Raw genomic sequence first — 22,887 nt, forward strand, 5'->3', positions numbered from 1 at the left:
GGTCTATCCCGGGGTATTTCCAAAGGGATAATGAATGGTTAGGTGCAAATTGATCTGAAAAATACGAAAAACTTCTTTTCGTGCCTAAATTTATATTGCTCTTGCTGGCTTTATAAATCTTACTCCGTCTTCTCTCTCTGAGGTGACTCAGTATGCGTACAGAAGCATTTTGAATACAAGTGACATGATCCGGATCTATGCGCCAAAGACTTCATTTCTCTCACCACGTCTGCAGTGCGAAGATAGTATTAGGCAATGTTTGGAAGGCCCAAACAGTGAAAAGTTATCGGGTTTTCTCATTCGACTACGGTTTTACTTGAGCGTTTCCTTGATTCCACTGTTAGCTGCTTCGAGTTCACATTGTATCAGCTGCTGAGAACGAAAGACTGCCCGCGAAAGCTCATTCACAGAAATCAATACAGAACTAACGCTCACACGCGACTCCAGGCGGTCGATGAGGAGCACGCCTTTGTCACGGGACATGCCACGCTTCCGTGAGCGTGACGAGTTGTCCGTGCTCTGCGCGAATATCATGTCCCCTTGGTCTGCATGGCAACCGCCCAAAAACATTGCTTCCCTGAACCCTTGCGACGGCGGTTGGCTTTGTGCAATGGTAAGTGCTTGGTTGCGGTATACACCGCGCCGTGTGTACGCTGAGCTTCGAATAGTTTTTCGGGCTCAGGCTCATCCTATGGATCGCCCGAAACATGCTTCTGCTAATATTCTGTTCTATGGTAAAAGGTGCGTACCTCACCCACATGTAGCCGTTGACGTGGCTCTTTCCCCAGAAGTTTCGTTGTCCAAAAGTGGCACCTACCTAGTTAGCAACACACTGCTCCCAGGTGCCACGTCCTCGTCAGCAAACTCCACTGAAAAAGGCGTTTGCGGAAGAGGCGTGAGTTGCCAAAGGGAAACAGCGGAAGAAAACAGAAGCTCGGCAACAAGTTCATTTAACCGCTTTTTAATTTTCATTCAGGAGATTTCCGAACAAAAATTGAAACTTCATATAAAACAGACGCAAGTCGTCGTCGAACAACCCCTTGGTGATTATACCAGACTTTTTTTTTCTCATTCATAGCGAGTGGTAATCTTTCAGGTAAGACCTGTTTATAATATGGGAACCAGGTGGACGCGTTGTTTTGTTTGTGCTGCTTTGTTAACAGCTCTTGACTCTGCTAATAGCCGCTAAACATTTTTTGGAGGCCATTGCGCAGGCGTACGCCCTTACAATGACCGGCTAATAGCGATCTTTTCACTTTCTCGGCTAGTGCTTGTTGATTCGGGACGACAGCCTGCGAAGGGATAAACCTCTGTGCACACCTTCTGATGTATAGTTCAGGCATTCTCCTTTAAGAGTGTTAGTACTACTTCTCCCCGCACTGCTGTCAAAAGGAACTGCGACGCAGTTGAACAAAAATGCATCTTTGCGCGCTGCCTTTGAATGCTTTAGGGGTGCGTCGGTGTGGTGAGTAAAACGACGGCGCAATACTGGATCGAATACTTCCAGAGTTTTACATTGTGAACTTGTTATTAAGAAAAGGTCGGATGAAGCTGATATTGCTGGTTACGAAAGCAATTAGTTTTCCACACTGCCGCTTTTACTGACAAAAAAAAATGGTGGACGATCATTCGAACTGATGCTGCAGAGCTACCGTTGGTTTTGGCTTTTGTTTTACTTTGGTCGCATTTCCATTACGCCTGATTTCGTCGTCACCTTTTTGTTCCGCCAGTTATTGGACCATTGGTGGGTGTAGGCTGGAGATGGGCGGCGGCCTTCTGTTAATGTCACCTGAGCGGCTTTACCAATCTATAAGGTCTGCCCTCATCTTCTTCAACCAATTTTTCACATTCGCAGAGGAATGCTTCGGGTCATTGTTTTCTTTAAACACACATCCAATGCAAAAATTCTGGCGTGCCTAAGGAAGTATAACCTTTTAAGGAATTCTCATATTAACCACTTTGGTCATGCTACCTTAAATTTGGTGAACGGCACAAACGCCACTAGAGGAGAATCAGCCTGGCTACATTACGCTCCGACCTCGATGATATAACGTGGGACGTTGATAACAAGAATCACACCAAGTGCTTTTGGGGTGAAGTATTTAACAAATACCATTATTCTCACAGAAAAAGAACTTCATTTCAACCCGAAAAACCACTCCTTTCTATTGGTTACTTGTTCTCAACGGATGTTAAGGTATAGGTGCTAACTTGGCAGCCCAATTCTTTTCACTGATCTGCGGGCTTTGAACTGGGCTCCTGGCGTTTAAATCAACACATCGCACATAAGGTCTCATTGTTACTGGAGCCACTGTACAGCCTCATGTGAGAGCCAGATCTTTGGAAATGTATCAGACTCTAGAATGTTTTTTTCGGCTCGCGCGAACAATGTCCTTGTCGGCAATTTGGTTGCACTTGCTGGGTAGCTGGGGTGTCATGGTGAAACCAAAAAACCAAACTTCCTTTCAAAACTTGCGAAGCCGCCGACTGCGCTGCTCTGAATGACATGCAAAGCTGGTCTTGATGACGTTACATGCTCGTCGCACAACGCTCACTGGTTGGGAGAATGAGCAAAAATACATGTAACAACAGAATATGTCACTTGAAAATGGCAGGAAGTTAATGATTTGGAACAGGCGGAAAATCAACGCTGTGAAAAGCGCCCATGAGTGTACGAAAATGAAAAACGAACTGAACGCAAACAATTACACTCCCAACAACTCCTGGCGGAAATAGAGGGCAATATTGTATCAAACTATACACAAAAAGCAAGTGACTATTGTATTTTTGGAACATCTTGAAGTTACAGAAAAAAATGAAAATACACCTTTTTCTTCACTAGTGCATAAAGTGTTAAATATTTGGTTGACTTAACCGCTAATGTACTACGGCAGGGTTAATAACTGCTTACGCATTCCAGAAATTATGCGTTTGCGTGAAGTTGTCAGTTGCGTGCTTTATTTTCGGTTTCCTGCTCTAAACTAAACAACGAAAAGGCGCAGGTTATTACCTGCTTCCACACAGCAATAAATCTCCTTTAAAGCATCATCTTAATAAAATAAACCGAAGAATAGGGTTTTCTTCTCAGCCGTAAAGACCAAAAGGTCTCAAAAGCTGAAGACAAGGGATCAACTTACCTTACACGTAATTGCAGCTTAAGAGTTGCGTAAGCGCATCAACTCTGTGCTAGATAAAGTTTCTTTCGAGGATAAAAAATGGCTTTCTCCATGAAGTCGAGGCAATTTATCCGCTTTTCGCTCTTTTGGGCTAATGAGTGGCGTTTTTTGTGTTGTGCTGAAGAAAGGATGGAACTGTGGAGGGTAGTGTGATGTGGTCGAAGAGTTAACATAAGATTCTTCGTTGTAAGGGGTGGTTCCGCTCTTATGTTGTGGGCTGCAAAGAAGCATTACGTTCGGCCGTGGCTCGACTAAAGAAAAACAGACAAAAATTATTTACGAAGACATCCATAACAGCAATGTCATCAGCGGAGAAAGAAATCAACCCTCTCATTGCCTACTTTTGGGCATGACAGACCTTAATCAGTTGCCCAGTTGACGAGAGAAAGTTTCAAGGCCTCCACCATTAATAATAAATTAACTTATAAGAATTATAGCTATCATACCAACTGATATTGTAGTAAATTATAAGTTTCGGACAAGTAGACAGGCAAGTCACACCATCGCCCTTTTTTGAAGACCTCTTAAAATTGCATTGTTTATAGTTCTACTTCTCCGTGTATTAATTTTTTGTCCGCGTCTATTATGCACCCAGAAGGTGTACATGAGGACCTTTTTTTTGCTACCTTTGTAATCGTCAAAGACCTGTTGCAAGGGCTTTCCATGAACCATTTCTATTGGATGCGGACTGACCTGAGATTCGCTGTGTAGCCTGGTGCTACGTTATGCTGTCGTCGGTGTGGGCTTTCTTCAAGCTGCTTTACTTTTAGCCGAGGGAACCATTCAGTTTCTGCAAAGTAATTTTCATTTGATATCAAATATTGGCACTCAAGGTACTGGTGTTTGGTTAATCTGATTATAAAGAGGAAATTAAGGACTGTAGTCGTTTGATTAAGATCTCTACTTTTTCCTAATAAAGATAAAACCACAGACGGGTTTCATCCTAGATTGCTAAGAACGTTTTTTTTTGTTGAAATATAATCTGTGTTCTTAGATTGGTGCTACCTCATTTGTTCTTCAAGCTTTTTAAAAACTCCTGTCTTGTATATATATTGTTCTATCATATTCATAAACCTTTTATGTGTTTCTTTCCGTGCTGAGCTACTAATATAAGGCCTCATTTAAAACTGAATATCTGATTTAGACCTGAGATTCGCTGTGTAGCCTGGTGCTACGTTATGCTGTCGTCGGTGTGGGCTTTCTTCAAGCTGCTTTACTTTTAGCCGAGGGAACCATTCAGTTTCTGCAAAGTAATTTTCATTTGATATGATCTGAATGTGCTCGCCGTAGACGTCGTTGGTTTTACGCTCAGTGTCAGAATTAAAGTTTCTGTGCTCTTTTTTTTCCTTGAGAAATCAGATTGCCTGCTTTAGCGAGAGGCTAGAAGCCATTTCTGAAACGCATTAATAAATTTATACGCCGTATAATCCACGAGACAACTTAAACCACCCATTGTTGGTCGCATCAGCGATCACTAGAGTGAGATCAAGTATACTGTCTCACAATTTACAGCGTTGAATAATCACGGCCTTTCACGCATTTGAGCAGTGCGCGATGAACTACGCCTTTGCTGTCGCACGTCGTGGATAGGAAGATTGCCGAAGAGATGAAGGCCAACCACCCAAGGACCATTATTACTAGCCAGGTCCTTTGGCCATTACACGCTTAATTTTCTGCCAATCTGTAACTGTAACGTGAGCGTGAGTAAACTGTGAGACCGATAAAAAGAATGCTTTAGGAATGACGCTGTCGATCAGTGAATTTTCCTATTCTGTACGCATTTAGAAACAAATTGTTGGTGTATATTTCATTAAATCATCATCATCATCATCAGCCTGACTAGACCAACTGCACGGCACAAGCCTCTCCAAGATGCCTCCATTTAACCATGTCCTGTGGCAGCTGCGGCAACCCTATCGCCGCAAACTTCTTAATCTCATCCGCCCACCTTTCCACCGCCCCCTGCTAAGCTTCTCTTCTCTTGAAATCCAGTCTGTTACCCTTAAAGACAATCGATTACCTTTCCTTCACACAGCATGTCCGGGTCAAGCCCATTTCTTCCTCTCGATTTCGGGTTGGATGTCATTAGCGGAGCAAAAGAGGCTGTGAGTTGTTGGTTTAATTTTAAAAACGGCGCTTTATATAGATGACATCAGGAGCAATACTTCCGATTTGATGAGGAGCGTAAATTTAATTGGGCTGCTAATTATGCATGAACTAGAAGAGGCGTCGTTCTCGGTATAAACTTTTGAGCAATAATAAAAAAATATATGCCATTGTTCTTCAGTAAATAGTGTTTTCTCTTGTCAAGCATCTTTGTTACACTGTATGAAAGGTACGCTACCTTTCTATGTAAAAAAAAATGAATTCTGAAGAACGTCACTGTCGCATCGACGAGTGGAACTGCGGCACATCGGCTTAATTCGCCCGCTCGAGCCAGTCTGCAAGTGCCACGGTGCAAGTTGCACAGTCAGGCTTGTAGACTGGCTCGCGCGAGCGTCGCAACCACCGTCGACATATCGGCCTGCCGGAGCAATGGGGTCGTCGTGCCATACCAGAGCTGATTTCGTTCACTCAAGCCACGATTGACAGCGGCACAATCGTGGCGCGCGAATGCGTATAGTCACGTGATTTTTTTTTGTATTTCGCGGGCTTTCTTTGGAGCTCGGAAAAAATATACCCGTGAGGCTTTATTTGTCGTAAATAAATGAAATGTGGGTTTCTGAAGGTGCTCGCTAAGTTTGGTATTCACATCTGCTTTCTAAAGTCAATATTTACGCATTTAGAAAATTATCTTAATTGGTAACTAATTAATTGCACAACAAAAAATTGCCTAAGATGCGCAAGCCGGTTGGTAGGTGTATGTAAGTAGTTTCCCTGGCCTACCTAAAATATCTTATTTTTTGAACCCTTGACTAAAGTTAGCGTGGACACCCTGTATAAGAGAATGAACATAACGCAACGAACAATCCCAAGGAGCTCATTTCCGCGCGATAAGCGTGCTTTAGCCACGCTTTTGGAGTGTATCTACGGATAAATGTAAAATACATCTTGTAGTAGAAAATGTTCCGCCCTCCAGCCTTTCCTTCCTCTGTACACCTCCACACCACAGGCGCCTATGTCCGACTGTCAGGTGACTTTCTACACCAGAATAACTTTTGCACCAGTATAGCGTGTTACGCTGGACGATACTTAAGGAGGCGAAACGCAGGGACGGCGGAGAGGCCAGTTTAAAATGAGAAAAGAAAAAAAAGCTGAAAAGTGCGCATTTACTCCGTCGGTAGCACATAACTCTCAAGGCGCCCTATATTCTCTAAGACGTTTCTATCGATCGCAAGGAAGTCTGTGAGGGAGCGCTTAAAGAAGCAGTTGCGTAAACTATTCTATTAAGACTGCCTGGGGCACGTCTTATTGGTGATTAAAATACGCGATACATGCATTTGGAGCCAGCCGCAGTGGTGGCTCAGTGTTTACGGCACTCGGCTGCTGACTCGAATGACGCGGGTTCGATCCCGGCCGCGGCGATCGAATTTCGATGGAGGAGAAAATTCTAGATGCTCGTGTGCTGTGCGATGTCAGTGCACGTTTATGAACCCCAGGTGGTCGAAATTTCTGGAGCCCTTCACAACGTCGTCCCTCATAGCCTCAGTCGCTTTGGGACGTTAAGTCCCCATAAAACGGGAACCATAAGCATTTACAGCCAAATGTGCGCCATATTCAATACAACAACGGCAATACTTTGTCATAAATATTACCGTTTACATTAGTTAAACACTAGCCCCAGCATGTGCCGGTTGAAATTTGAGTGCAAATAAAAATTACTGGTGGTCTGTGGAGGTCTATTCAAAGTTAGTGAAATTACTTTGCATTGAGGAACATGCACTCTATTTTCTACGGCCCTGCACACACTTGCGTACAAAACGGTGCGGGGGTCAGAGATTGAGGACACAGGGGAGTATAATACAGCAGCTTTATTTCTTGGACTGGATTTTATTCGAACCACCCTCTTCTCCATTTGGCTAAAAAATGTTTTGAAGAGGGCGTGGCGGTCCTTAAGCCGGTGGCTAAGAGCGAATACAATCATCAGAAGTGGCTAATTTTTCTGGGCATGTTTGAAGCAAGGGAATGTCCCCAAACATTAACTTCTTTTGAGACACGCTAATCCCTCCTTTGCTCCAAAAACGATCGAATACTGTGAGATCTATTGCACATCGGGGGCGTTAACAACAGAGAGAAGATGGGAAAAATGCAAGTCCCGCCTTGTCTCTCGTGAACGTCACTCACACGCAACCAATCTCACGCTACATTTCGATATGAACCTTTTTGCCAAACAACTAATGCCACTGGAAATAATCGAACTGCTTTTGCGAGGTAAAGTCATCATCACTAGCATGTGCTGTGTAACTGGAGTGCAGCGCCAAGTTGCGGCACGCGTCGCATCCGCTGTCGATGGAAAGGGTACTAGCGCGGGCTCCTATGCATTCAGCATGTATTCCCTTTCTGGTGCGGCAGCATTGTATCGATAGGATCCTGTCACTACACTTGTAAGGCAGGCACAGCCTGCAGGCAATGTGCGCCTCTCTGTGTGGCAAGCGAAAATGCGCTCCGTGCGCTGCTTCCTATATAGTTCCAGGGTTTTGGATATCCGGGCTTCATAGATAGCACAGGAAATGAAATACTTTGAACCTAAAACGGGCAGGCAGTAACCTTATTAACTTGAACTCACGGGCGAGCTGCTTTCACATTATGGTGAAACAGCGCAAGGGCACACGAACAACGAAAACAGAACGCGTAACACAGCGCTGCTTCACCACGCCAACGTGGTGTTGCGCCTTTCTTTTTCTTCGCCCTTGTGCCGTTGCGCTGTGCCACTATCGATCAGGGCAGGAACAGCCGTCTGGCTCAAACAGGCTGGCACCCCTGTTTTTTTTCTTTGTTTTAATGTGGTGTCTGCTCTGGAATAGCAAAGATCGCTTTTTGCATTGAAAATGTTCCTTAAGTGCCCAGTCATTTCCTGAAGACATCACTTACTTTACATCTTCGCTTACGTGTTAAAAGGCCGCTTAAGCGAATAGTCTTGTCCCGTTAATTCAGTGTCTTTTTCTCCACACACAACAAGCGGGATGGCTCCAGGTGTCGCAAAATTTTGATTTTTGGTATACTTTTCTCTAGCATGGCGGCCTTTTTGCCTCCTAAATAAGAAGCAGGAGCATATATTTTGGGCAAAAAAGCTCACATGCATTGCTGAGAGCAGATAGATGGTCACTGGCGGCCCGATTTCAATTCTGTCCCAGCAAGGCGCTTTGTACACATCTGTGGACATGCACATATTGTGATTGTGAAAGGCTGTCGGTCGCGGTTGATCACTGGAATTTGTCGGATGGGCCATTATAGCATTTTTCAACCACGTAACATTTTTTCCGCAGCTGTACTGGCCGCCATTAACCTAAAATAAATTGGAAGAATCAGCCCTCATGGTGATCTTGAAGTACGTGCGGCTATATCGACATTGTTGTACAATATTACGTAACTGCTAAGCTGGCTATATAACGCAAAATGCACCGCAGTTCTAATGTGAATCTTTTAGCACTCGTATGCAACAAAGAAACCAGCGATAGGGATAGTCCACTTTCACAGAAAGCTGTGAGGTTCTCAATGAGCATAATTGTGCACAAAGCTTCTGCAAGGCTTAATGAGGATACGTTGCAGCTGTTGAACCTGAGGTTAATTAAACGATAACGGCGGAACGATTAGGCAGCACTATTAAGTGCACTATGAGAGTTTCATTGAATTTTGCTTTATGAAAAGCACTGAGCTCCAACTTACGTGTGCTTTGTTTTTAGTGCATTAGCACTTATAGTGGCCATTCCCCCCATTTGGGTGTTTTGTATTTGTTTTTCTGTCTATCTGTATGTTTTTCAGTTTGTTTGAAATCGGTTTTGTGGCAGCCTGCTCACCTGCCCACACCGGGTGGCAGGCATCCTCCCATGGTGTCTGCCGGCAACTGATTTAATCGTGAGAGGCTCCTCAGGGAGAGCAACCTGGATCGCAACCAAACCCAATAAGCCCAAATTCCACCGATGGCAACTCCTGCCATAGCACCTACCTTGCGCCACACTGACACTGCTCACCTGCACACTGGTGGCTTACTCGTTAAGGTGTAGGTGGTGGCAACCAAGAGGAACCTGGGGCGCTAATTAGCCGGCACCGCTCTATAAGCGCACGGAGCTAAGCGAAATGAGCAGCAGCCGTTAGAAGAAGAAAGTGATTCGAATGATGCTAGCATAGTAGATAAACGAAAGAAGTTGGGGTGGTAATCCTCCTTTGTCACAAGGCCGATCTGCGCATGTGTGCCACTTCTTCTCCAGCTGCACTGGTTAGGTGACAGACTGGAACCACTTAGTAGGTCGTAACTACAACTGACATTTGGCGCCATGCTCGAGCACATATCCGCATTTGGCCTAACTGCCCAAATCGACTGGCATTGTTTTGTTTTTGTTTCGCTTTGCTATTTTTAAACGCCTTGTATACTTCCTAACCATAAAGACTCCGCTCACGCAAGACACCGCAGCCCGTTGTTTGGTTCTTTTGGTGTTGCTAACCACGCTCGGACGCAGGCGAACGGCTGGCTCTCGTTCGTGGCCGTGTGCCTGGCAGGTGCGGCCGTTCTCTACCAAGTGGAGGTGGATCAGGACCGCTGGATAGCCTCGCAAGCCATCACACTGAAAGCCAGCACAGGGGACGCCTTCCGCTTCGTCACCAGCTCCGAGTACATGAGCAAGGCGAGCCATCGCTGTTTTTTTTTCGCTCCGTTCTGTACGTCCTCACGGGCAAAATTTCGCGATGGTTGGGTCTAGGTAAATGCTGTAACTTTCCATGTAGGGTGAGCGAATGCATACAACCACGGCCCCGCAAGCTATCGGCGTCCGAAAAGTATGTTACCGTAGCAAGCCGGACTGGGTGCAAGGTTAAAAATAAATATTGAGCTGCTTGAAACAACAACTAGCTCTTGAACAATTGGCATGAGGAGCTATTGTGTAACTGGGCAGTGCAAAACAAATGCGCGCTACTTTGAAGTTATGCACCTGTATTTGAACATAAGGGGTATACATGGTGTCTTTCTTTAATATAGAATGAAGAGGCTGAGGTTTTCTTGGCACTTTATGAAGACGAATGTACCGTCGCGAGGAAAACTCCATGCGGTGTTGGTAGACTCGCTGCTGTTGCTAAACAATTTTCTGCCAAGCAGGAGCGCTACGGCTAGAAACGAGTGAACGACATACCTTTAGGAAAAAAAACAACAAATAAGCGGTCGTTGCCCCGCCTGTCTAGACAGCAGCCGCTGCCTAAACGTGGGCCCCCAGTATGTGTTCTTGTAGAATCTCTCGTTTCATGCGTCACATTTTTTTCTCGGCTTTACCTTGGAGCCACGCAGTGGTATGTATTAGCGTGATTTAGACTCCCACTCAATTAATTATCCTCTCTATGCAGTGGCTGCCTTTCGTAAGCTCAGTCCGTGAAGCCGACGGCAAGCAGATGTCAGTCGGGAAAGAGTACCGTGCTACCTGCGAACTACCTATTCTTGGTAAGAAATCTTGAATAAACATTAAGGCTAGTAAGCGCAGCTGAAAACGTTCACAGCTTTCCTTGAACAGAATGTGGAACTTCAATTCTGTGTGATGCTGCCTAAGAAACTTTGTTGCAAAGTTGAGGAATAAAGAAAACAAGCTGATTCCCTTGAGGAAATCAATTTTTCCTTTTTACTTTGTTTTTCCCCTCTGTTACCTCAATAAACTTTTTCTTTCTTCCGGCAACAGGAAGTTCACTTACTGACTTTGTTTAGAGTTCCCTTCTTTTCAGTAAACAAAAGTTTATTTTTAACTGACATCGTTGAGACTTCCTTTCTCCTGAAAAAAAAACGAAGTTCTCTTTGAACTGACTGTATAGACTTCCGTTTTTTTCTGACAACAGGAACTCACTTTCAACTGACTTTTAATACTCTCCTTTCTTCTGACAGAAAGAAGTTCACTTTGAACTGACTTTGTTCTGGTGTATTTGAAGAAAAAACAAGCACCTGCCTTCCTTTGTTCTTGACCAAATTGGAACTACAACGCATTGCTTTTTCCTTCTGTGTATTTTCTTCTGCCTTTTTCTTCCTTGTGCTATATGCTTAGCTTTGGGTTTTTATTTGCTGAATCGAAGAATTTCAGTGTGTGGAAGCTGATTAGCTTCATGTAAAGAAAATAAAACACATCAGCTTCCTTTCTTTGCCCTTGAGCATATAGAATACAAGTAAAGGACATTAGTTTTTCCTTTTTACGTGTTGCTTGCTGCCATCTTTGTTTGTAAGCATAGTTTCAGCATTTTTTCTTGATCAAAGAGCTTCTGTTTGAGTAGACACTTCAGGCTTATGTAAATGGAGTTAAGCATGTGCTTTCCTTGAGGTAAGAGAGAGGTGTTTGATCGATGAAGCCGTTACCACGGAAAGTGAACATCCTATACCGCCGCGCATTACCTTTCTTTATTGCCGTTAAGGTAAAATAGCGCAGCAATACGCTCAGACGATGCGATTAAGAACTGAATATGCACAACTGGCTTGATCGCAATAAACGCAGCGCCTGAGACAGCAAGCGTAAGCTCGCTGCCTTTGCGCTCTTCTTGAGCTCAAAGATCATGCAAGGAGCGAAACGCACACATATGGAAACAGTCGAACAAGCAATAAACCAACTTATAAAAAAAACGAATAAATAGTGTGCCGTTCGCAGAAAATCTCTTCCGTGTTTCTTTACTTTCCAGCTGTTTTGTGCAATACATGCCAACTAGGCTTGTTTAAGTTTCTAAAATGCTTGAAAGGAAATTAATTGCGTGAATTATGGCACTACTAGCTGAACTCGAGGCTGCTGAAGCATAAATATGCTACGGCTGTTCATTCTTCTGTTAAGAATCTGTTTTATGAAGAGGAAAGCGACGTTTGAAAAATTTTTTCGTGGCTTCAAAAACCTAGCGCTGATGAAAGTATGTTTTTTTTTTACTGCTGCCGTTTCTTATGACTAAACAGTGTTCTGATGTGGAGCTTGCCGCTTTTGCAATGCCTTTCGAATGCTTAACACCAGATCCTGCGTTCAGGAGCAAATCAACGCAGAAATGTCTTGTGTGCGCCGAAGTGTCGTTCAACTGCAAATGCGATCACTTGCCAACCGAAACCAAATAAATGTCTACTGAATTCCATAACTCATCAGCACATGATGCAAGATTTACAGATGATCCTTTCAGTGAATAGCGATTACTGCCGCAATAAACCATCCCTTTTTTTATTTATCTCCTTCCTTACCGCGCCAGTGGAAACCGTTTCATTTTAGTGATGGCGCAAAATGTTCATTTCGAGCAATCCGCGCAGCTTCTGGGTAAGTAACGCCACTTAGTATCTTGCAGAAGGACTTTGCTTCAGTTTGTGATGCGGCTTGTTTGTCAACCATATGACGAAGTATTTTTAAACTTAGCACGAAACCGGTTAACACACAGCTATCGCATAAGCATGACGCCCAAGGCAGCGTCCTCTTCTCGCACTGACCCTGCTCAGCAGCGACGGTGTTCTCAGCATTTCACGGCATCGGCATTTCACTCTGCAGGTGTACAAGACAGCTGTGTGAGCAAGGAAGACATCCATTCGTATTATTTTAGTTCGGACCGAGATTACTATCGGACTATCGAATCCGTACTGTCGACATGTGCACATCTGTAACTTTTGTTTCTGGTACGAAATTCACTGCTTTCGTGGCCTCTCTGAATATACCAGGCATGTTCTTGAGGGTAGCATATGACCAGAAGTGTAGCGGAAGCAGTTATCCGCAAGACGGCTCGAACCTCACCTTGGTACTGCACCGTGGATTAGCCCTAAGGGCCATTAACGCACCACGCGTATATTGCATATATTTTTATTTATTTGAACATACTATCAGTCCAGCTGGAGTAAGATAGGAGTGGGTACAACATCAAAATTTATAAACGCAGGCCAGTACAATAAAACAGCCAGTACAGTCAAACACAGTTCACAAAATAGAGTCAATGTAATGTACAAATTCTGTGCACTCCTGCGATAAATATTTGCACATGAGGGTAGCAAATTGCTCTAGGGATTGGGCATTCACAACGTGGTTAGGAAGGCTGTTCCAATCGGACGATGTGGCAGGAAAAAAAAAGAGTATTTAAAACAGTCTTTAAAAAATTTTTCTACCTGGACGTGTTTATTATGTTTATTACGAGTGACGCGTGTCTTTGCTTCGTTAGTGTATTGTTCTTTCTTAACCAAGACTAAACCATTTATTACACAATAAAACAGAGTTAGTCGTTTTTCTTTTCGTCTGTGGGAAGAAGAGGCACATCTGCTTGGGCATAAAGAGGGGTCACTGAATCCAATCGTCGATACCGGGAGAAAATGAAGAGTAGCGCCCGTCTCTGTATCTGCTCAAGCTTAGAGACAGACTTTTTGTGATATGGGTCCCATATTTCGCATGCGTAATCAAGTAAAGGCCGTACAAGCATCTTGTACGCTGTCAGTTTTGTGTCCGTAGAAGCCTGTTTTAGGACGCGCCTAATGTAGCCTAATCGCTTGTTTCCCTTCGCGACAATGTTGTCAATATGTTTTGCCCAGCTAAGATTTGAGGTGATGGTCACGCCGAGGTACTTGTATTCAGTTACTCTGGAAAGCGGGTTACCTTGCAAGTTATACACATAGTTCAGGGGCTCAAGCTTGTGAGTAATTGTCATGCAAACTGTCGTGTGCAGGTTCAGTGACATCTGCCATTCCGTACACCAATTATCTATTTGGAGCAGATAATCATTAAGCTGAATTTGATCATTAACGAATCTAATTTCATGGTAGATAATAGAATCGTCTGCGAATAGCCTCCCTTTTACTGGTGAATCCCGGATCATGTCATTAATGTATATCAGGAATAAGAGGGGGCCAAGAACTGACCCATGGGGAACACCTGATCTAACTTCGCAACAATCGGACCTCTTATCCCCAATGACAACATACTGTCTGCGACCCCTTAGGAAGTCCTCTACCCATCGAACTACACAATTATGTCCCAAAACAGTTTTTACCTTAATTAGAAGCTTTCTGTGGTTAACCTTGTCGAAGGCTTTTTTGAAGTCTAAGAATATAACATCCATCTGTCCCCTGCAGTCGATCGCTTTACAAAAATCATGACAACATTCCAATAGTTGCGTCACTGTTGACAAGCCCTCCCGAAAGCCATGTTGGTATTCACTAAAAAAATCATTGCGCGTTAAGTGCTGGCGAATGTGTTTTGATGCAATATGCTCTAAAAGCTTACAACACACTGATGTTAGTGCTATTGGCCTGAAATTGGAAATATTATCAGTGTCACCATCCTTAAAAACTGGGATAACCTTACTAATCTTCCAGTCATCAGGAAGCGTACCTGTGGTTAAAGATTTCCTAAAAATCATGAAGAGATACCTAGCCGTCCATTCAGCGTACCTCTTTAAAAATAAGTTCGGTATTTCATCCGGGCCTGCAGCCTTTGAGGTGTCTAGCTTCAGCAGTGAAGCCAGAATTCCCTCGTATGACACTTACAATTCGTCTAATTCGGGTAAATTGTTATGCGACGTAAACTGTGTCGGTCCTCCGTCATCTGAAGTAAAAACACTTGCAAAGAACCCATTGAAAGCCTCCGCAATTTTAGCCTTATCCTCAGTGAGACCCTGTTGTGTATTCATTTTTGTTATTGGTGTCTTGGATGCCGACAAGTGTCTCCAAAACTTTTGGGGAGATTCGCGGAGGTATTTACTCATTGTGATGTTGTAAAACTTATGTTTCGATTCTTTAATCGTTGACTTCAACCTTTCACTTCATGTCCTTAAGTCATCAGGTAACGCCGGGTTCCCTGATCGCCGCAACCTTGCTTTACGTCTGGACACTTTTCTTTTTAGTTGAGAATTTTTCTAGTAATCCACGGATTGTGGATACGTTTTTTCTTACATTTCAAGGGCACATATTGTGTTATACATTTGTGAACAGTTTCTTTGAAAGTTAGTCATAGTTCATTTATGTGTGCGGACTCATCGTGGCTTAGTTTGTCGAAGTAATCATAACGGTAGCTTAATTCGTCAAGTATGGTAGTGTCATCAGCTCTATTGAAATCCCTGTAGTATGTCAGGCGCTTTTGCGTACAAGAGAATGGACCCAACTGCAAAGTTATACTGACTAAGGGATGATCCGAAATTCCCGGTAGGATGGCAACTTTGTGCAGCCATGATGCCACACTGTCTGTTATGAAGACTAGATCCAGAACGGATCCACCATCACCGTGAACACGAGTAAGCTCCCTGACTACCTGTGTGAGCCCGTGGGAAAAACACATGTCAACAGCAGCTATCCCAGCTTCATTCTCCCGTGAACCCGGTTCCATTTCATCCCATTTTACATCCGGAAGGCCGCCGAAGCGGTGGCTCAGTGGTTATGGTGCTCGGCTGCTGACCCAGAAGACGCGGTTTCGATTCTGGCCGCGGCGGCTGGCATTTCTTTGGAGGAGAAATTCTAGAGGCCCGTGTACTGTGCGATGTCAGTGCACGTTAAAGAACCCCAGGTGGTCGAAATTTCCGGAGCCCTCCACTACGGCGTCTCTCATAGCCTTAGTCGCTTTGGGACGTTAAACCCCATAAACCAACCAACCAACATCCGGAAAGTTAAAATCTGTAGCAACAACAACATGTTTGTGCTGTGCGCGCAGGTCATAAAGAAAATCGTTTAGCTTATTAATACCGTTTGAACCGGACCCAGGTGCACGATACACAGCCCCTACAAACAGCTCTTTTGTTCCTAAAAAAATTTTACACCATAATGTTTCGATGTCGGTCATTTTGCAAATGAATGTGTAATTAATCGGCTTTTTAATAAAAATAGCTACCCCGCCCCCTCTGCTGCCACAGTCGTTCCTAAGCACGTTGTAACCAGGCTGGCATATTTCGGACTCACGTACATCATCGTGCAACCAGGTCCCGGTCATGACAACAACATCAGGGTCATGCTCAATAAGCACATGTTCGAAATCAACACACTTATTTACAAGGCTACGAGCGTTAAGGTTCAGCACCCTGAACACTCCGTCATGCGCGAGTCAATCCCCGGCGTGGTCGTGAGCCGCTGGCGCTTTATCGGGTAGCTGTTCTTTCACACGACAGCGCCGGTTTGTCGCTTCGTCCCACGCGTAAGTCACACCATTTATCTTAATCTTGTAGAAAACAAGTGTAACTTTTTTTCCATTTTTCCTATCGTTTACTGCGCTGCTCCCAAAACGTTGTCGTTTTCTTCTTACTTCATATGAAAAGTCTTCGTCAATAAAGATCTTTGTTCCTTCCAGTCTGGTCCGGTAGCGCAGTATTTCTTTCTTTTCGTTAGAATTTCCAAGCCGCACAATGACTGGTCTCGAGTTTCTCGTAGAAGGCTTTCCAATTCTGTGTACCCATTCTGTACTCGTCACTGCTACGTTCAGTTTCTGCGCGAAGATGCCCGCAATCACTTTCTGCCTCAGTTGTTCCTCGGTTTCATTTTGTACCTCAAGAATGCCCCGGATCACCAAGTTCTTACTGCGGCTACGATTTTCGATATCATCAAGCTTTTTTAATACGCCTCCAACACTGGAGCTCAAATCTGCAATTTCATGTTCAGCCTGCTCAATCCTCTTACATTCTTCCGAAGTCTTCGAGAGCCCCATTTCTAGGTCAACAAGCTTTTGCTTCAATTAAGCTATACCCGCTTTAATTTCATGCTGCCCGTCCAAAAGCATCTGCATCATACCTATTATGTCACTGTCAGGACCTGGATTTGCTTCAATATCCCGCAACACATCAGCAACAGTGCCATTGTGTCCCAAAAGTCAGCAATAATTACACAAAGTGGCTATGGGCTTGGCAGCACAAGTAGGCCACGACAGTCGTCTCTGATAGTAGGTACAAAACACTTGTCACCAACCTGTGCGAACAACAGAAGAGGTTTGGTTATTGTCGTTGTCAAACCGGTGCCGCCAAGCCCACTGACGGTACGACGGAAATCCCGGCCCGAAGAAAACTCCCCTTCTGTTGATGTCCATTTTCCTGGAGTTGTCCAAGTGAAATCGTCGACCGCCGGCAACTCGGCGGGAAAATGCCTGTCGTGGTCAAATTTGTCGGTCTTGATGTAGGTATCCTGGTCTGGCCTTACTGCGAAGAATTCACCGCTGGCCTGCTCTGGCGAAGAACAAAGCAGCAGCAGCACCTGTGCGAACAACAGAAGAGGGTTGGTCATTGTCGTTGTCAAACCGGTGCCGCCAAGCCCACTTGTGGGATTTTTGTGGGATTTTTAGATAGGGTGTGTTTAATATTTTTGCGAATTTTTCTGCGACTGTCTCAAGTTTTGGGAATGTTTTCTCTTTCATATGCAAACTTATATCGGTGTTTTACTGTGTCGTTGAAAACAAAATTCTGTAAGCTTCCCTACGCAGTGCTACAATAAAAAATTGAGATTACTGGGTGAAAAAGAAACTTCATGCACACCATGCTGAAACTGAGAAAAACCAGTCACACAAGACGACGGACAAGAAGAGTGTACACACCACAACGACTGGACTAACAACTGAAGTTTATTGGAAAATACATGGTCCGAGCAAGGCCAGCAGAGCATGCGCAACATCATCATCACTAATCACTGCGCAAAAGAGACAAAGACAAGAAATCTAAACTATCGTGGACGATCTAAAAAAGCGAATTCTTTTTCAAGTAGGCGCACCGAAGTTGTGCTTATACAATCAGAGCCTAACAAACCGATATGATATGCCTCCAGTATTTCCCGCTCCTGTTTTCCCTTGCCTCTACCAAGAATGGTGGCATTGCTAAACAAAGGATAACAGCCACATTCATTGCAATGGCGAGGCAAGTTTGCACCGCCACCGGACCCCAGGGAGGAGTGATGCTCACGAAGCCGGTCATTAATACACCGGCCAGTTTGGCCGATGTAAACTCTCTCGCATGTGAGGGGGAACTTGTACACCACCTGTGCGACACATGTCGTGAAGCGATTCTCATGCTGCGTTGTGCAAACGTGGTTCCTTTCCCTGCCTCGAGAAATGCGCGAACACAGTCCCGACAGCTTGCAAGGAGCAGAGAACACCATGCTCACTCCCTGCTTGGCCGCCACTTTTTTCAAGTTGTGGCTCACTTTGTGCACGTACGGCATGACCTCGAACTTCTTTCGTTCAGTCGGCCCAACGTCAGTCCTCTTCGTGCGTCCTTTCTTGAGGTTCTGAAGCAGCGATTCAGCCACTGCCTTCAAAAGGGGTTTAGGGAACCCCGCGGCTTCCAAACCTTTGCATTGATTGTCAAGGCTGGTTCTGATGGTATGGTGACAGCTTTTTCCCAGAGCATTGCGGAAACAGTTCATCGCAATCCCTCTCTTTACAATCTTAGAGTGCGCAGAACCGAAGGGTAACAAAGCTTTCTTGCTTCTAGGCGAAAACATCCAGCATAAATGGCCATCGTCAAGGAATGTTAGTTGCAGTTCTAGGAACCTGATAGAATGATTGCTAGGGAGTTCATGAGTAAAATTAAGAGTGCGTGAAGAAGCTTTAAAAGCAGTCAAAACATCGTCTACTGCTGCGGGCAGAGTGTCATTAGGTGAAAGGTCTAAAAATACTAAAATACTGTGGACGATTTTTTAGTATTTTTAGACCTTTCACCTAATGACACTCTGCCCGCAGCAGTTTAGACCTTTCACCTAATGACACTCTGCCCGCAGCAGTAGACGATGTTTTGACTGCTTTTAAAGCTTCTTCACGCACTCTTAATTTTACTCATGAACTCCCTAGCAATCATTCTATCAGGTTCCTAGAACTGCAACTAACATTCCTTGACGATGGCCATTTATGCTGGATGTTTTCGCCTAGAAGCAAGAAAGCTTTGTTACCCTTCGGTTCTGCGCACTCTAAGATTGTAAAGAGAGGGATTGCGATGAACTGTTTCCGCAATGCTCTGGGAAAAAGCTGTCACCATACCATCAGAACCAGCCTTGACAATCAATGCAAAGGTTTGGAAGCCGCGGGGTTCCCTAAACCCCTTTTGAAGGCAGTGGCTGAATCGCTGCTTCAGAACCTCAAGAAAGGACGCACGAAGAGGACTGACGTTGGGCCGACTGAACGAAAGAAGTTCGAGGTCATGCCGTACGTGCACAAAGTGAGCCACAACTTGAAAAAAGTGGCGGCCAAGCAGGGAGTGAGCATGGTGTTCTCTGCTCCTTGCAAGCTGTCGGGACTGTGTTCGCGCATTTCTCGAGGCAGGGAAAGGAACCACGTTTGCACAACGCAGCATGAGAATCGCTTCACGACATGTGTCGCACAGGTGGTGTACAAGTTCCCCCTCACATGCGAGAGAGTTTACATCGGCCAAACTGGCCGGTGTATTAATGACCGGCTTCGTGAGCATCACTCCTCCCTGGGGTCCGGTGGCGGTGCAAACTTGCCTCGCCATTGCAATGAATGTGGCTGTTATCCTTTGTTTAGCAATGCCACCATTCTTGGTAGAGGCAAGGGAAAACAGGAGCGGGAATTACTGGAGGCATATCATATCGGTTTGTTAGGCTCTGATTGTATAAGCACAACTTCGGTGCGCCTACTTGAAAAAGAATTCGCTTTTTTAGATCGTCCACGATAGTTTAGATTTCTTGTCTTTGTCTCTTTTGCGCAGTGATTAGTGATGATGATGTTGCGCATGCTCTGCTGGCCTTGCTCGGACCATGTATTTTCCAATAAACTTCAGTTGTTAGTCCAGTCGTTGTGGTGTGTACACTCTTCTTGTCCGTCGTCTTGTGTGACTGGTTTTTCTCAGTTTACAATGTACCAACTGGCCCGCATTTCAACCCTTATGCTGAAACTGCCTGTTCTCTGTTTGATTTGAAGCAGCGCAAGGCCAAAAGCCAAAGAAGAGAGCAGAGAAAGAAACGGACGACACAGCGCTGTGTCGTCCGTTTCTTTCTCTGCTCAAACAATCAAACAATGAATAACCAACTCGCCCATCAGCTTGTGCTTTCATGCCTGTTCTCCAGCGGCATGGCAACGAGTTAAGGTTTGAAAAAGTAATAAGAGTGCGAGCTAGAAGACTTAAGCTCATTTTGTACGTTGATCCCCTGCTTTCATGCCCGCAGATATTGTTGGCGTCTCGTAAAATTGCCGTGTCACGTACAAGGAATGCAAAGCGCAAACTAACTGCTGCAGGCTCTTGTTTGCTTACCGGCTTCACCCTCATATCGTAGGAGAACTCGGCATGTCGTATCGAGTGGTGGAGTACGTGCCCCAGCGGCGGGTGGCCGTGGAGAGCGAGTCATGGCTGAGGCCCCGCCTCGAGCTTCGCTTCGAGCCCGGAGATGTCCAGTGCCGCATGCATGTCCTGGTCTCGTTCCGCCGGCGCAGCTACCTATTTCAGGTGGGAGAGCTCCGGCTGCTCGGATTACCTTGTGAACGCATGGCAGCGATATCAAACCGCTGGCGAAGAGCCTGTAGCTGTTGGGCGCAGCTATACAGATGCGTTAACGGGTAACCACAGTGATGCAAGAACCAGTTACCGCTTTCCCTACATTTTAGCGCCAAAGTTCATATGTCTTCTTCGTCTTAATATGACACTGACCTCAGTCACTTCATTCGAGACAGCTGTATGCGAGTACACCTTTGCTGTTGCGCCTGCAGACAACATAAACAGCTCTGCGCCAACGACTTGCCAAGTTGAGTGTGCTTACTATGCCAAGTTGACTGTTTTAAGATTGGACTATGGAAAAACTAAAGCAACTGCTAGCTATTTGTTGCCACCTGAGCAATTTTGTCGTCATACGGGGGTGACAGCAGAAGAACAAGTGCTTTCTAATCTGGCATTTTATAGTTGTGGTCGGAAACGCATACTATATGAACTAGCCAGCTGCTTTCTATTGAAAGCATATGCATCGAAGTGATTCCCGTCGAAATGACTGCGTAACATTTTTCTTGCTCCTCTCGTGTCAGCGAGCTAGTGTGTCAGCAAGCACGGGCAACGTGCTTGCTGACACACCCGGAAAAAAATTAACTGAACTCACAATGAAAGCTTCAAAAAGAGCAGATTGACCTCATTTGTTGAAGTATCATAAGAAGAACGTTTCAGTTCATGGGATGCAACATACGAGGAAGGTTTTGTCCTGTCCGTGGGAGTGGGCGAAAGGCGTATAAAGTGCGCAGCTACACCATTTCTTTCTCCATATAGAGACCATCCCACCTCATATACCGTTTTTTTTGGTGATTTTGGTCACATTTACTCCCATTCGGCAGGGTTTAGAGGGTGTAAACGTTTGTTCGAATTCAATCGAGTACATTGGCAAGCAAGGTAAATAAAAAAACAGGAACCATCTTTTTTCTTTGCCCAAATATCTTTTTTTTCAGTTTGGTTACAACTGATTGCAGATATTAATTGCCAGAGCGAGAGCTTCATACGCCATTATATATACTGATGATTAAAAATGCGCCAGTACTAATGGTTTTGGACACAAGTTTAGCATTTGTTGCCGTTCAGTTCGTACTCAATACGAACATTTAGCTGTCGGTCAGGTAGAATATATTGTATGACCGGACAGGGTCCCCCACCCCCGGTGTATTGCGGATACAACCCCCTTTGATACGGTTATTAGCGTTGATTGCGGTGTACTTTCAGCGTGCAACACATTTTCAGAGGTGAACATCTGGTGCTTTGCGGACTATCTAGCCATAAAGCCTACAGAGTATATTTGCTTTCTAAATTGTCCAACACAGCATGCACCATGCAACACGAGCCTACACATCAAGGTACTGTATTTAACTTAAGACAACGCCAAACCTAGTGGTGGGAATGCTGCGCCAGTTGCACCAACCAGCGCCATTGCAATAAACCTGCCGCATGCGTGTACAAAATGACGGATTTTGATTAAATTGCCCCGAACCTGAGCCAAAATACTATTCCAGCAACAAGGAGCCGCGGAGACAGCGAAGAGTCTTACGCTACCACCTGATGTACACAGGCGTTGCTCTGGTTCATTCTCCCGATGTGTAATCAGAAAAATGATCGATGAAGTCCATTTCGTCCCCGTTTCGCTTTCTAGCCCTCTGCCGCCTTCAGTTAGCACACGGTGCACGCGCGTTTCGCACACCTCCTTCGGCGCCGCTGCTAACACTGTCCCATGCGAACACGGCGGATGCACACAAAAAGAAAAAAATTGTTTTAAGAGGCTCAAGTAGTGGTAAATTTGGGTCCTCTTAGATTAATCGGGCTTCTCCGGAGCACCATTACATGTCCTATAAGTTCAGTGTAAGACTGCGGGAAAGGTTTATTTGGACACGGTTCCGGTGATAGGTCGGTTCCACTCACCTCATTTGCGCTCGCTGTAGCAGCGCCGTAAACATTCGAACTTGCAGGGTAGGAAGTTGGTTCGTATGAATAGCAGATCTAACTAAATTGAGCCACTTCCAATTGTGCGGTGGCACTGCGGTCATCTTATAAGGGGATCAGTAACGCGCGCACATCAAGATTGCGTCGTTGCCGGACATCTTCCGCCACGTGGTCTTGAGTTACGTTATGGTGCGAGGCAGTCAGAACCGAGTCGATTCGTTGAAAACACTTGGAAGAGGAAGCAGCGAAGTGTGTGGCAAGCACACGGCAGCGC

At 44.9% G+C, this 22,887-nt stretch overlaps 1 protein-coding gene across 1 annotated transcript in view; it reads left to right on the forward strand.

Moving 5' to 3' along the window:
• Positions 1-593: 593 nt before the first annotated feature.
• Positions 594-22,887, forward strand: part of LOC149355044 (uncharacterized) — a 30,162-nt gene continuing 7,868 nt past the window's right edge. Inside the window, exons 1-4 of the mRNA XM_089577578.1 lie at positions 594-613; positions 9,794-9,958; positions 10,668-10,761; positions 20,485-20,654. Coding sequence (XP_089433704.1) covers positions 611-613; positions 9,794-9,958; positions 10,668-10,761; positions 20,485-20,654 — 432 coding nt within the window. The 5' untranslated portion in view covers positions 594-610. The remainder of the gene's footprint in view (positions 614-9,793; positions 9,959-10,667; positions 10,762-20,484; positions 20,655-22,887) is intronic.

Source organism: Amblyomma mixtum, chromosome 3 (genome assembly GCF_055824585.1).
Source record: "Amblyomma mixtum isolate Tamu chromosome 3, ASM5582458v1, whole genome shotgun sequence".
Classification (NCBI taxonomy): domain Eukaryota; kingdom Metazoa; phylum Arthropoda; class Arachnida; order Ixodida; family Ixodidae; genus Amblyomma; species Amblyomma mixtum.